The 15,511-nt window shown below is 33.1% G+C and overlaps 2 protein-coding genes across 2 annotated transcripts; both read right to left on the reverse strand.

The window, feature by feature from the left end:
• Positions 1 to 5,397: 5,397 nt before the first annotated feature.
• LOC123662766 (MFS-type transporter clz9-like) lies at positions 5,398 to 6,648 on the reverse strand. Its single transcript, XM_045597566.1, has 2 exons — positions 5,776 to 6,648; positions 5,398 to 5,646 (listed from the first exon to the last, which is right to left on the reverse strand). Exons 1-2 carry the CDS (start codon positions 6,646 to 6,648, stop codon positions 5,398 to 5,400), a joined length of 1,122 nt encoding a protein of 373 aa, XP_045453522.1.
• Positions 6,649 to 8,358: 1,710 nt separating this feature from the next.
• LOC123662991 lies at positions 8,359 to 9,588 on the reverse strand. Its single transcript, XM_045597755.1, has 3 exons — positions 9,489 to 9,588; positions 8,913 to 9,021; positions 8,359 to 8,605 (listed from the first exon to the last, which is right to left on the reverse strand). Exons 1-3 carry the CDS (start codon positions 9,540 to 9,542, stop codon positions 8,373 to 8,375), a joined length of 396 nt encoding a protein of 131 aa, XP_045453711.1. The 5' UTR covers positions 9,543 to 9,588; the 3' UTR covers positions 8,359 to 8,372.
• Between the last annotated feature and the right edge of the window lie 5,923 nt (positions 9,589 to 15,511).

Raw genomic sequence — 15,511 nt, forward strand, 5'->3', positions numbered from 1 at the left:
GAATCGTCCATCATGGATGTTGTTTACAAAGGTTTTAAAACAAATAATTATACCACCACGAAATATTATCGAACTAATGTTAATTGGCAAAATAATTTAAGAAACTGAATTTGAAAAGATTACAAAGAAACAAACTGATTTGGAGCTGATGGGTTTGCGAGTACATGTCATACGTCCGCTGTCAATCCAAAAAGTGACCAGCGACCGAACTGACACCTGACTGACAACTCCATCCGGTGTTTACCTGCTCCAAAATACAATAATCGTAATAAAGCACATAATTCGTTATTAACGTAAATAATTTCACATGGCAACAGTATTAATCAAATCAAAATTTAATTATTTCCTTTAAAATATATCACGCGCCGTTATATATATATATATATATATATATATATATATATATATGTAACGGTCGGCAACGCGCTTGCGATGCTTCTGGTGTTGCAGGTGTCTATAAGCTACGATAATCGCTTACCGCTATTAGGTGAGCCGTACACTTGTTTGCCGACCTAGTGACATAAAAAAAAAACTTGGCCACTACCACCACCGTGTCCCCTTTCGGTGTGTGAAAGGACTGAATCTCGTCGTTCTGTCCCTCGTCCTCGACTGCGTCCCCGAAACCTGACGTGATGTTGTATGCAGTCTTATACCTTCCCGACATGTTTCCCCTGAGGACTTGCCGGGTGTCGTTATTATAAATGGCTGCTTCGGTTTCTTTGAGTTCCACCTCCAGCAACTTTTCATGGTTGTACTGGTAGGTCTACATGATTTTCTTGCATATAAACAGGCTTACCTCGCGATTAGCCTTTGTTATGGCCACGAACTCGATCAGCGCATTTTCCGCATGCTGTACGCTGGTCGAAGTCTGGCTGGTGTTACTTGCCCCATGTCGGCCCTCGTTCGAGTGGCTGATGGTGCTTGAGAGTACCGCTTTCATTCATTCGCAGTATTGCTTTCATTTGCAGCTCACTTGTTTCCGCCAATTTTGGGGAAAGATGAGATAGTCGTTTACCTCTTTTGGGGGACATGTTAGCCTGGACGAACTTTGCTATCGCCATCAGTCTGGGCTTCGCCTTTTGAGTGTTATCTTCGGGGTCGCGTCGTCCCTGCATTTTCTTTTTTGCCTCAGCCTTTTGTTGCAGTCGCTCCGAGCCACTGAGAGCAGTCTCTTCGAGAGTCGGCCATACAGGGAGTGAAAGTGGTTGTAATCTGGGCTTTAAGTACCCTAGATCCTCCCCTCTGTCCTCATAGGCTATGATTTGGTGGTATCTTGGCGCTAATAGGCAGCCGTATTTGTCCAATACGCCATCTCTATCGTAACCGACTCTCATAGAGTCCACACTGATTCATCCAGGGACACCCCTGGAAGAATCAGCGTGGATTCACCCAGCTGTAGTAGCCACGAGCTGGCCTGCGCAAAGGCTGACTTCTCCCCCCACTCGAACAGCACTATCGCTTTTTTGTGCAATCGCACCAGACGGCAGGTAGAGTAAAGAAGAAGCAGGTAGAGAATTTTATATATTATATTTTATATATTAAGGCCGACGCGTCTAGCGCTGTGAGCTGACGCTGTAAGTGAGACTATCAGACTATAAAAGTTATAAAACTATAACTACTTATGCTATAAATAAACTGCATTTTTACTTACGTCTTGTTGTGTTACTGCATCCACATCACTCATTGTATTTCTACTAGGTCTTGCAAAGTTCTGGTCGTTCAAGAAATGAAGATGATTGAAATACCACAAACTAGGTTTGTAACTGTGTTGAACTCTTAAAACTTCGAACTTTCAAAAGTTCTTTCTTGTAAACCGTACGCAACGCGTTAATTTTTTTTTACGACAGTGTTCCTATCTGCCGACGGATCAAACTCTTTGAACTTTTTAACTAGCTCCATATAAGCTAGGTCTTTTTTGTTCCTGTTGGAGTAATCTTTGCTCTTTACGAGCCACAAACAGGTAAAACTTCTATACAGTTCTATGAATTCAAGTAAAAACTCACGAGGTGTTTGTTTACTTGCATTTTCAGCCATGATTACTCTATAACACTCTGTCACGAAACAACCTTACAGCGTAAAAACAGATTGGACACTAAATGAAATCGAAGCGATAAATTGGTGCAACTGTTGCACGTTCCGACACGATACAATTCCGTTACGATTCCCAGAAATTGATGCCAGTCGGCTTCAACCATCCAATCCAACTTCAATCCCGATAAATCGCTACAATCTCCCGTTTACACACAAAAATAAATTGTAACAATCTGATCGCCACGATAAATTGCTACAACTTATTGTTGCGTGTAACACGGGTTTAACACACTTACTGCAAATGTATTTAGAAACATTTTTTTACAAACAATCGTACAACTCTCTTGATTATTTATGTTAGTCGGTAGTTGATATATTGATGTAAAATTACGTTTCGATAAAATATCAGTAAACTGTCTACATTTCTTTTGTTATAAAACTAGATTTGCAATAAAAGTCCATTACTTTTTACGATTACCCAGATCCTAAAATGTATTAAAAATGCTAATTCTAGTATAATGACTAATTTTAGTGGAACATTTTTGTCTGCAATTAACGTGACACATTGGTCCTAAAGAATTTCCTGCCCTTTTAGTTCCATTACGACTTTCATACTTTATGCCTTTTCTTAGTTTTTTTTTCCTTTTACTATCTTTCCATTCTTCAATATGTCTTTGTCTTACGTTTCCTTTATCTTTACAGGAACTAATTACTCGTCTCCTAGACGTATTGGGTGACTGTTCAGGAAAAGAAGTCAGTGGCATGTTTGCTTGCAGCATAAACAGTAAATCTGTATTAGAAGATATTACAGATAATGGTGGCTCAATATCACACACATTTTCAACGATCCAGGGACAAAAATGATTGTCGTAATGAATATCCAGATGATTAACCCGCCATAGATCACGCTCAACTAATCTAGAGTGTAAAGAAATAAAAATCGCAGATTATAATAAAATAAATACTTATTTATAAGTTTTTTTAGCATGAAAGCTGCACAGAATCATTTAGGCGTAGTTTTTAAAAGAATACTTATATGTTTGCAGTACCTGGGGCACACATTGTTTTTACATCTGTAGCACAGCGTGAAATATTTTCTGTCCATTTGGCGAGGGCAATGAGCACATCGTCTTTTCTTCGGATGCGGTTCTTCTTCATCGCTTTCGATTTTGTGAAGTGAAGATCTTATGAAGCGCTTTATAGTGTTGTATAATTCTCGAGCCAAATTTCTCACCGTGCTTCGACATTTCAGTTCAATTTCGAATGTTATATCGAACATTTTAATGATTATTTTAAAGAAGAGAGGTACACAAAAATACATCTTGTATTAGTTTTTATAATGTAATTATTACAAACGGTATGATATCCCAGTTAATTATCTTAAAAACCTAATTCTCATGCTTTTTATTATACAATAAAAACTGTCCTAACTGACTTCTTTTTCCTTCGCAAATTACTGAAGATTTTTTGTGATTAACATAATCAAGACTATCATCTTGGGATATTGCACCTAAGCTATTATTTGTTATTTGTGGACTGTTTGCAAACGATGGTGAAACAACATATTGTTGAGATCCAATAAGAGTACTTGAGGTTTTAGGGGGGGGGGGGGGCGTTTTATAATAATCTTTGGATGGTTCAGGTAATGTAAAGTGTTTCCTGATGCTGGAGGCAGTGGGGACATGTTTCTTGATAATTCTTCATGATCACTATAATTACGTCGGTCATCTTGACTTATTGTACCAAAGTTAGTATTTGCTATTTGTGGACTGTTTGCTGATGATTGTGTAGCAGCATATTGTTGAGTTTCAATGGAAGTACTTGAAGGTTTAGGATGGCGTTTTATAATAATCTTTGGATGGTTCAGGGAATTTTCATTATATTCGTATTGCGGAGATGTAAGAGGAAATGTAACTGAAGTGAGTGATGGTGAAGGAGAGGGAATAATTGAAGATGAGGGAATAGAGACAAATGAATTATTGGTTAGTTGAAAAATTGAAACTTTGTTTCTTTTTACAGCTGGTGGAGCCTCTGAATTACAATCCTGGAAAAAGTAAAGCTTGATATTAATATTGTTTCAGATGCCTACAACAGAAGCAGAATGGCTAGAAACTGCAAAAGAGTTCGAAGAAAAATGGAATTTCCCTTATGTAATTGGATTTATAGATGGAAAACATGTACAAATTGAAAAACCATCAGATAGTGGCTCATTGTTTTATAACTACAAACACTTTTTTAGTATTATTTTGTTTGCAATGGTTAATGCTAATTAAGAATTTATGTTTGTACATGTCGGAACAAATGGATGTGCTTCAGCTATTTTAAAAATTACAAAATTTTATAGAAATTTAGTAGAAGATAAATTGAATTTGCCACAACCGTGCCCCTTATCTTATGGTGATGTACCTGTGTCTTATGTTTGTTTGGGGGATAGTGCCTTTTTATTTATTTATTTATTTACTTATAAGGGATGGTACACAGCACAGAAAAAATTATAAAACAAACTTGAATGAAATATAATCAAAAAGGCCAATTACGACCATCCATCCGTTTAAAATTTAAATTAACAAACGTAAAAATAAAAAAAAGGAAAAACACAAGAAAAAAAAAACGCAAACTTGTTTTCATATTAAACCTATAAATACCCCTGGGAAGGATAATTTAAAAACAATTAACTCTATATGGAAGGAAATTAAACTTAAATAATAATGATAATAATAATAGTGAACATTATATAAATATTTATGAAATATATATAAATTATATATATTTAGTTGTAGTTTATTCCCTAAACCGTCATATAATAAAACCGTTTCCATTCAAAAATATTAGCCGTGAACAGAGAATATTTAATTACAGACTTTCACGTGCAAGACGAGTTGTCGAAAACGCTTTTGGCATACTGGTTATACGATTTAGAGTTCTGCGCCAAAGCATAAACGTTAAAGTGGAAAATATTGATTATATTGTCTTAGCATGTTGTGTCTTTCACAATTTTTTGCTAAAAAAGTCACGTGCCAGATATTTTACTTCCAAAAGTGTGGACCGTGAAGATGTCAGAAGAATCAAATTTCAACCTGTTGAATGGCGGCGGTCTGAAAGATTAACTCCTCTCGAAAAATGTTTTACAAGACAAAGGAATGAAGAAGGAAACAACATTCGAAATATTTTTACAGAACATTTCAGTGGCCCTGGACGTGTACCATTTCAAGAACAAATGCTGAAAATTGTCGTCTTCGCTACTGTCGTCACTTTTCCATAATATTTTCTTTTTTGCATTACATAGTTTAGTTTCTTGAAGTGATACCCTTTTTTTGTTTGTAATTAAATTATCTGCAGACGTTGATGGTATTGGGTTTTCATAATCTATGTACTTTGAAAGCTCTTCTCCTTCAGGTTGGATGACGTGCAGAAGCTTTTTACTATTTGATACAATGTTGTAGTTTTGATCAAATCTTTTAAGGTTTGCAAGTACATCTTTTTTAAATCAGTATAGGCGTAATTATCAGGACTGAATTTTACTTCTGATAGAATAGTAACCTTTTGTCTGGTTTCTGAATGAAGTGCATCGGTCACTTGCTCTGCTTCAAGACTCGCTTCTGGATCAAGTGAAGTCTAGTAGGATTCAGATATATTTTTACTATTTTGTTCAAATAACTTGGATGTTTTTTTCGTCATCAATAATTGGACTTCCTGAGATAATACAGACTTACCTGGAGCAATATTCACCTTTTTGTTTCTTACCTTTTGTACTGGGTTCGGTGTCCGATTTGCTTTCAAATAATCTAAAAGTGTCGTATCAATGGTATAATTGTTTTGCTCTTCATAATCGGGTAGCTTTCGTAATAGTCTCTGGGGATTAAAAGGTACTATGCCTGTTACTTTGAATCCAGGGCAAATATTTGCTTTATTAGTTATTTGTGTAGCCTCTAGTACGGATTTTAACAACATCGGGAAATTAGCCTTGTTAATTTGTGTTTCTGCTGGATTATCTATTTTATACTGGGTTAAAACTTGGCGCCATTTCCTTTTCAATGGACCGAAAAACGCTACATCCAACGGCTGAGATATATGAGTTGAGTTTGGTGGTAAGAAAGTGAATCTTATGTTCCGTTCTTCATATTTACGCACTATGTCAACATTAAGATGACTTGAAAGATTGTCGCCTATAATTAGTTTTGGACCATCTAGTTTGTCTGCCCATGGTATGATAACTGAATTAAACCAGTCTTGAAAAACTGCCGAGTCGAACCAACCAGATTTACTCCTATTATATCGGGCGTTCTTAGGTCCATTTACACACCACGTTATCCATAGATGCTCAGCTTTGTAAACTGTGTAAGTGGGCAACAGGGTACCATGCGCCACCGCTGCAAACATAATCGAAATATTGCCTTTGGTAGTATTCATTACACGTTCCGGATTGATCTTACGTTTAAAAATACACTTTGTTGACCCGGGATTATCTGCGAGATTTGTCTCGTCATAATTTAAAATATTTTTAGGTGGTATATTATGAAGAGAACTTCTTAAATTTTCGAAATAATTTTCAAAGTCATCAGCATTAGTAGCAGCTCGAACCCTTTTGATGTTTTGTACGGCTCTTATCGTTAGCATCTCTTTGTGGCGGGTTAAAAAATTTTTGATCGACCACTTGCCTGGAAGTTTTCCGTGAAATAAATGCTCAATGCTCTAATGTTTTTTAGAATGTTTACTTTTTACTTTAGTGTCTATTGTCTTCTTGGGATATGAAATCGCTTTGACGCCTCCAAAGATGAAATAATTTTGCGGCTTACCAGATCTACTGCCGCACTTAGCATTTCTGGGGAATAATTTTTGTAAACTCTGCTCCCCAACTTACGCCTTGATCGATCTCCCATATTCTAAAAAAATGTAAGTAAAATATTTAATTATTTTAAAGAATCAAAGTCAAATATTTTCAATCAATTTAGATCTTTACATTTACTTAATGAACTTCAAAAATCAAACTATCACTATTATTTTATAAACATGCATTAGGTTAGGCATATCGATACATTAGGTTGAAAAGCATACACATCCAAATTCTATCATTTTAGAAGGTAGGTAACAAACTAAATTTAATTGTCGAATTAAATAATTTTAAAATATTTTTTGACAGCCCTAGTCTTTAAGAAAACATGGCAAAGTTGACATCACTAAAACTTTGTACTGGGTTGGTAATTTTGCCAACAATGATTTCTAAGAGTAAATTGGGTAAAGCAACAAACGTTTATCCTACTTATTTTTATTTAAGTTTCGGAGCACAAATTCACTCACAGTTATCACAGGAAAAAGTAACCGCCAACAATGTCAAATCTATGAGATCTGGGTTGTCGTACAAAATAAAATGTTGCCAATCAAATATTCTAATTTGATTTAAGGCTTTTACACGCGTTAAACAATATACGGTTTTGACGTTACAAATTAATTTGTCTCGTAAGTCGGCTTATGGCAAATTTAACTACCTTTGGTAAAGTTGCCAGGTCTTACGGTACTTGTATTTTAAATTCATTTAAAGAGGTGTAACTTTTAATTATTATCTTTCATAATACAGTGTACTAATTATTTTTAGTGTTGTTGTAAAACACTAAAAATTTGGTACATTATTAATTATACATTATAATTTATTTTTTCTGTACTTTTTCTTGTTAGGTGGCATAGACGCAGAAAACTATAGAATAAATAATTGATATTTTCAATAAATGTGCAAGTTATTTGCGATTCAGAAATGTATATAAACATAGTAGCACGTTGGCCTGGCAGTAGTCATGATAGCCATATATTTAACTGCAGTGTTATAATAAAAAGTAGACTGGAACCTGGTGAATTTGAAGGATACTGGTTACTTGGTGATAAGGACTATGCAATAAAACCATATTTGATGATTCCTCTACGTAACCCAATATCCGAAGGAGAAAATCTGTATAATTAAAGCCAAATTAGAACAAGAAATGTTATTGAAAGGCTGTTTGGATGTTGGAAAAAGCGTTTTCCAGTTCTATCATCGGAAATACACACTATTTTAAAGAAAGCACAACCTATTATAGTGGCTACTGCAGTGCTCTATAATATGTGCAAGAAAATAAAAGAACCTACACCATCATTTATGGATTATGAGACTCCGTTATCTTCGGATGAAGAGGAATTTGAATATAGAGGTTCGATTAACAGATCTGATGACCATAATAGAACTGCTCTGATAAATAATTACTTTAATCAAATGTGTTAGTTAATCACCAGCTAATATGTTGGGTTGTTGAGGTAATATGGACAAAAATTAGGATTTATTTTAAAATAAAAAATTAATTACTTAATTTGAATTATTTATTTTTTAGTAAATCTATCTCTAAATGTAATTTAATTATTTCTAACTTATGTTTTTCTTCATTATGTCTAAGTTTTTGCTCATGTAATTCTTTTTGTTGCTCAATATTCTGTTTTATTTTTTGGAGCTCCATGTCATGTAGCTCGTCCAAAACGTTCAATTTTTTTTCTTGTAGAGCTTTTTTAATTAAGTTGCAGCTTAGTACTTCCCTCCTCCTTTTTGCCCTGCCTACAAAAATTAAAAGTAATATATTAGGTTCCCTTTACAATTTTTTTAAAAGAAAGTAAAGTCGTCTGGGGTACAGGGCAGATAAATTTCTGTATCTGATTCACTAATCAGTTTATAATTATACAAGCCGGTTAACAACAGCTTCCTTTGCCATACATGACCAAAATATTTTTTTATTGTTTCCCTGGGATTCAAACCTTCGAGCTAAAGCGCAAGTTGTCTGAACACTGAACCACAGTGAGTTTTTCAAATATTTAACAACATTAATGTATTTATCAAAAAGTAGAGAAGGATAAAATAATTTTACATTTTAGCGGTGAAGACATTGGTCTCTTCAATGATGAATGGGGTGTGCTGGTGTCAAAAACAATTTCTGCTTCAATTCCAGCTGGTTCTGCTGTCTTACTTTCAGCAACCTTTAAAAGTTAAATAAATATAGGTGTTACTATATGTATAGAATGAATGAATATAATAAACAAATTTAGTTATCTTGTGCACCTTTGTGATGTGAGTATTAGAATTTTTAATTGTTACAATATCCAGTTTGATATTTTCGTCTTCATGGGGCTGTAACAAAATCAAGTTTTCTTTATTAATAAAATACATCAAATTAAATGAAAATTACGTTGATATTATGTACATCATAGAAACTCAAAAAGTCATATCAACTTTTATGAAACCCAGGATAACAATTATTTCTATCACAATTAAAATCGTGTTATTTATTTGATACCTAAGATACAAAAGAAAGGAAATTCGTACGATTTGATATTGTTTAAGGGCAAGGAAAGTATTGGGCTGGTAAATTTGTGTAAATCATTAAAAGCATTATATTAACAAAATAAATATTAGTACTTATACTTTATAATTATGAAATAAATACCTTGATTACATCATCATCATAAATAGCATCATTTCCATCAATAGATGTTGACATAATTGACTTTAACCAATTAGTAGTTTCTTCATCATCTTGTGAAGGAGGTAATGATCATGTCAGGCGGCCACCACCAGTTTTTAACATACTCTGACGCTTGCTGATAGCTTCCTGTAGCACAAAATTTTGGTTTTTATTATATAAATACAATACAATACAATACAAATACTCTTTATTGTACACTATCAGAGAAAAATTTTACACCGTAAAAGAAAATATAGACATGTACAAAAGGCGGTCTTATCGCTAAAAGAGCGATCTCTTCCAGACAACCTCTAGCATGAAAAGGACATGACTAAAGAATTAGACGGCATGGAGGTGTACATACATAATATATACATATACATACATACATATATATATATATATATATATATATATATATATATATATATATATATATATATCAAATATATATAAACATAATATATAAAGAATATGAAAATACAAATATACATACGACAGAAGAGTGGAAGGACCGGCTAAAGTCATTGTCAGTAATATTTGTAGTAAATTAAATTTATAAACTTATAACGTGACTCATCAGTTTAAATAGTGTTTCTTAAAGTAACTTTTAAAAGTGTCTAGTGATTGTGCCCGCCTGTACCGAAAAAGAGTTAGTATAAAAAGAAGAAGTATGAGAAGGAATTTTAAGAATAAGATTATTATCCGATCGAAGAGACCGATCGTGACAGTTTGATAGTAGCTCAAAGCGCTCTTTTAAATAGGAAGGCGTCTTTGGATTAAACAGTACGCAGTAGAGAAGTGAAAGAATGTGAGTATTCCGGCGAAGTCGAATTGGGAGCCACCCGAGCTTTTTGCGAAACTCAGAAATGTGGTCATATTTCCTAAGTCCAAATATGAAGCGAATAGAAAGGTTTTGAATACGCTCGAGTTTATTTAATTGATCTTCCCTGAGGTCGAGGTAACAGGTGTCGGCATAGTCGAGAATAGGAAGAAGGATGGATTGTGCCAACGCAATCTTGGTGGGAATTGGCAAAAGATTTCGTAACCTACGAATGGAACTAATAGCAGTAAACATTTTACGACTAATTTCCATAATCTGTGAATTCCAGGTCAAATTTTGGTCAAAAATAATACCTAGATTTTTTACTTCAGAACTATAAGGAATAAATATATAAATAATGCTAGCTGACCCAGTAAAAATGTACTATTATGATATATAAACACTTAAATCATAACCGCAGACACAGTGACAAAAGATATTTTATGTTAGAATTTACTTATCACACAATATATCAAGATCAGTGGCTCAAATATATAAGTACCTTTTTAATTGCTCTTTTTATGTTATCAAATTTATATTTTAATTGTTTTACACTCCGCGGTGTTTCACCAACTGCATTAAATTCTTTGGAAATATTATTCCAAACGTTCTCTTTTTGTTTCGAGCTGGTCCCATCAGTTTTTTTTACATAATAGTATATGTTTATATTTTCCTACAAGTGATTGTAGTTTATCAACTTCTGCTTTTGAGAAGTTTGTTCTTCTTACTCTGAAAAAATAAAATAAAAATGAAATAGTATCATAATATATACATTCATTTTTTATTTATATTTGTAAAATATTTTTCACAATATATATAATTAAATCGAACGAGTAAATTACTTTTATAAACTTATTTTGTTGTGAAGTTTTCGAGCACATGTGAATTTTCCATTATTATACAAATGAAGTATAAAACGTATACACTACACAGATGAATTTCTTTGAAATAACAACCAAATATGCAAATAATAACGAGAAAATTAGAACCACAGAGAAAAGTAATATACTTAAAATAGAGCCCACTCTGCGATTATTTTTGCCAACACCACATTAACGCCATCTGTAAATCTTGACCCTACACTAACCCATCCCTTTTGATATCATGAAAATAGATTAAGTACATATTAAGTAGATTGATTTTAGATCTGTAAATATAGTGATGAAAATTCGTCGATTATTTGGAAAAATTACATTACTCAAAATTTGCTAAAAGTATAATTAATAATTATTACTGGAAAGTCTGTAACCAACATTATTTTTATATGGATAAAAAATCTTTATAAAATTACCGAAATAAGTTCAAAGAATTGTTTTTAATTATATAGAAAAATTACTTTTCTTGCTAGAAATGTCCCCTTTTTATAATTAAGTTAAAATAAAAATGATATCTTGATCTTTATGACCTTTAAAATGCTATAATTATAACACTTACGTCTAGTATAACCATTATAAGGAAAATTAACACGTTCACTGCGTAGCTCAAAAATACAATATTTCCACTGGTGCGGTACAAGACGATATTGCTATGTACTATAATTTTTTCTAATGCGAAACAAGACTAATGTGTCCGGTACTCCATTTTTTTTTAAACTTCTATTTCTCATTAAGTTTTTACTTTATGGCAACTTTTTGACTTTTATCGGTATCTAAAAACCTTAAACTATATTCATTTCTCTTGGTTGTAGAATTGGACTACTAATTTTACATTTATAGATATAAACATCTTACAGGACTTAAATGTCATGTAGCGCACCTAAAGTGGTGAAATTTTCTAATAGTCGATAAACAGATAGTGATGTTAATAAGAAAACAAATATTTATCGATATTATTTTTATTTATAAAGAAAATTAATTAACAATATTTTCATGAGCTTTATTAAAACAGGCAAGACAAAAAACTTTCTTACACTCAACACACATCAATTTAACTTTTGGCACCTTTTTATCAGCTTCCCGGCTAGTCATTGTTTTACGTAATTCCTGATAGCAAAGTGTGCATTGTTTTCTTTTTGCAATTTTTTCTAAGCTATGGTACTTCTTTTTTTCTGAAGACTTAATATCGTCGTGGAATGTACATCCAGTGATGTTTTGTATAATAGATTCAACAAAATCTATCAATGTTTCTTTTTTCTTAGATATATTATTATGAATTATCCACGCATTAACAACACACGTACCGAAAAGAAAACTCATCATAAGTTTTCGGTACCATTTGATGCCCCTTCTTAATGACGAATAATATGCTGTCATTTGGTCGCTATAATCGACTCCTTTCTTATGCAAATTATATAAAGATATACACTCTGGCTTGTAAATTCGCTCACCATTTCTTTTCTTTTGGCCTATCTCTTTTACAGCTGCAACATGATTCTTACAAGTTGTTATCATCGTAACAGTCCGTTTATCATGCCATTTGATTATTTTAACTCCGTTTTTGTTCATTTTGCCAATACACTGACCTCTCTTCAGTTTAGTCGATATAACATTTTTAGGAAGACCTCTTCTATTTATTCTGATTGTTCCACACAGTTCTGTTTTTTTCTTTAAAAGGTCTTCTGCCAAACCCAATGAGGTATAGAAATTATCAGCTATAATAGTTCTACCGCTTCCACCTAAGTCTTTTATTAATCTTAGGACGATATCATGGCCATGTGGCTGGTTTTCAGGTCTATCATTTTTACCTGTATAAACAATCATGGACCATGTATACCCTTCAGGTGTACATAATTTATATAATTTTATTCCGTATTTATGGCTTTTATTTTTTATATATTGTCGGAATTTCAGTCATCCACGCCACGGAATCATAGATTCGTCAATTACTAAATACTGGCCGGGTGTTAAAACTTCATTAAATTTGCTCAAAATCATATTCAAAACATCACGAACTTTGCATAATTTGTCCGTTGGATCAATTGCATCATTACTGAAATGCCAGCATTTCAATAGCAATATAAATCTATCTCGCGTCATTAATGATTGAATGTATTCATTTTTATAACATGTCTTTTTTGACCAATAGTTACATAGGCTTGGTAGTTTCACCACTCCCATTGTCATTAAGATACCCATAAAAGTGCACATTTCCTCAAAACTTGTGTCTACCCACTTTTTCAGTCTAGACTTATTTTTGACATTTTCATCATTACAAACATTATTTGCATAATAATTTGTCTCTGCTACCATTTTATGTATAATGTCATCAGTAACAAATAGCTTATAGATTTGAAATGGTGATGTCACATTGGGTGGAATATTTATTACAGTTTCATTTTTAAAATGACCAATATTTGGCATCGAAGAGGTAATATCTACCCATTCGCTATCTTGTGGCGTAGTCAACGGACTCTTAATACTGACTGTATTTTCATCACCAATCATAGATACCGTCTCTGTATCACTTGAAGAACTTTCAGAACTAGAAGGCTCATAATTTCTGTCACTGTCTGTACTTATGTCGCTATAATTATGTGGGTTTTCATTTACAATCTGATTAGTCTCTGGATGACGAGCTATTGCATCCGTCGCGCAATAGTTTGAACTAGTATCCGGTAATGATAAATCTATTGCTTGCGAGGTATTAACTGCATTGCTACATTTTTTAATCAAATATTTGGACGTTATTGTGCATGTCTTATTGTTATTAATCTCCAGGGTTTTTTGTTTAGGATTACTATTCATATATGTATGATGAATATGATCTGTATCAATTTTTTTCTGTTTATTTGACTTTGGTGTAGATAATAATTCTTTTATAGATTCTGGTGTCAGCTTGCAATCAACATTTAATAAATTATTATAAGATAAGTCACTAAGTGAGCCAGCTTCACTGGAACATCCAGAAAAAGAGACATTGTGTAATACTGTATATGTATTACTAGTCGAGGGACTTTCATATGTATTTTTTTGATTAATATTTTTATTTGTAATTGACTGCTGAAAATGTGGCCCAGGTGATGTAGCTGTAACTGAATGCGATGGAATCTTTATATTATTTAAAACTTTGGTTTTCTTACCAGGAGGTAAAATCTTTTGATTTGTGCCTGTGCCGTCCGATTTTATATTATCATCTTCCTTTTTATCTTCGAAAACACTCGCAAGCATTTTTCGGGAGCGCTTCATTTTGAATTTAAAGTTTTTAACTATTACGTATTTAAAGAGCGGGAAAATATAATAAATATCGACAAACGTCTAACTGCAATCAAAGTCAGATTATCACTAACACATACGCCCCCGCCACCAGTGCGATACCGGACATGCACAGACAAGTCGTATTCGTCCGGTAACGCACTGAACGCAAAGTTTTTTCGTTCTGTGCGTACAGGGCCAATATGCTATGTATTTTTTTTCTATTGTAATAAAACCGTCGTAAAGTAAGAAGCAATAATATATATTTGTCTTCTTTTAACTCAGAGAATATCGTACCTAAAATTAAGCCGCACGAGCGAGAAAAACTGGTTTTTGACGCTCGCACCGCGGTAAAGTTCATTACCGGCTATATATGTCCGGTAACGCAGTGAACGTGTTAAGTTGAATAAAATAAAAACTTTAAATGTGTGTATTGCAAAATTTGCTATTTTTGAATAATGCCATTTTTCTATTTAACCGACGAATTATAATCTATTAATATGAAAATAATGAAAGCAAAAAAATATACTTAACATCAGTGTATTTACAAATCTAAAAACAAACTACTTAAATTAGTAGTAGTCTAGTAGGGGTGATAATTATCGTTCTAAGTGACAAATAAATAAAAGAAAATGTTATTTTATACCTTTATTGTGTCTTTTTTTTATAATACAACTAGCTGCCCGGACAGACTTCGTTCTGTCAATAGTAAATTTTTTTTTGTATTAACACCTTCCGTGGGCCTTAAGGAACATACAAAAAAATAAATTAGCCGAGCCATTCTCGAGTTATGCGCTTAACAACATTCATTTTTATTTATATAGATAGCTTCCGCCCGCAGCTTCGCCCGTGTGGATTTCGGACTTCAAAAATGGAGGAGGTTCTCAATTCGTAGGGATGTTTTTTAATATATGGTGCGTATGCAGGTGATCCCATTGTCCAGTTAGGATCTGATGATGGGATCCTGGTGAAATCGCAGGAACTTCTTAAATATTATAGGCAAACCTATGACGATTTTGGTATTTTTATGTGTAACTTGTTTGTCTGTTTTT

This window comes from Melitaea cinxia, chromosome 19, assembly GCF_905220565.1.
Source record: "Melitaea cinxia chromosome 19, ilMelCinx1.1, whole genome shotgun sequence".
Classification (NCBI taxonomy): Eukaryota; Metazoa; Arthropoda; class Insecta; order Lepidoptera; family Nymphalidae; genus Melitaea; species Melitaea cinxia.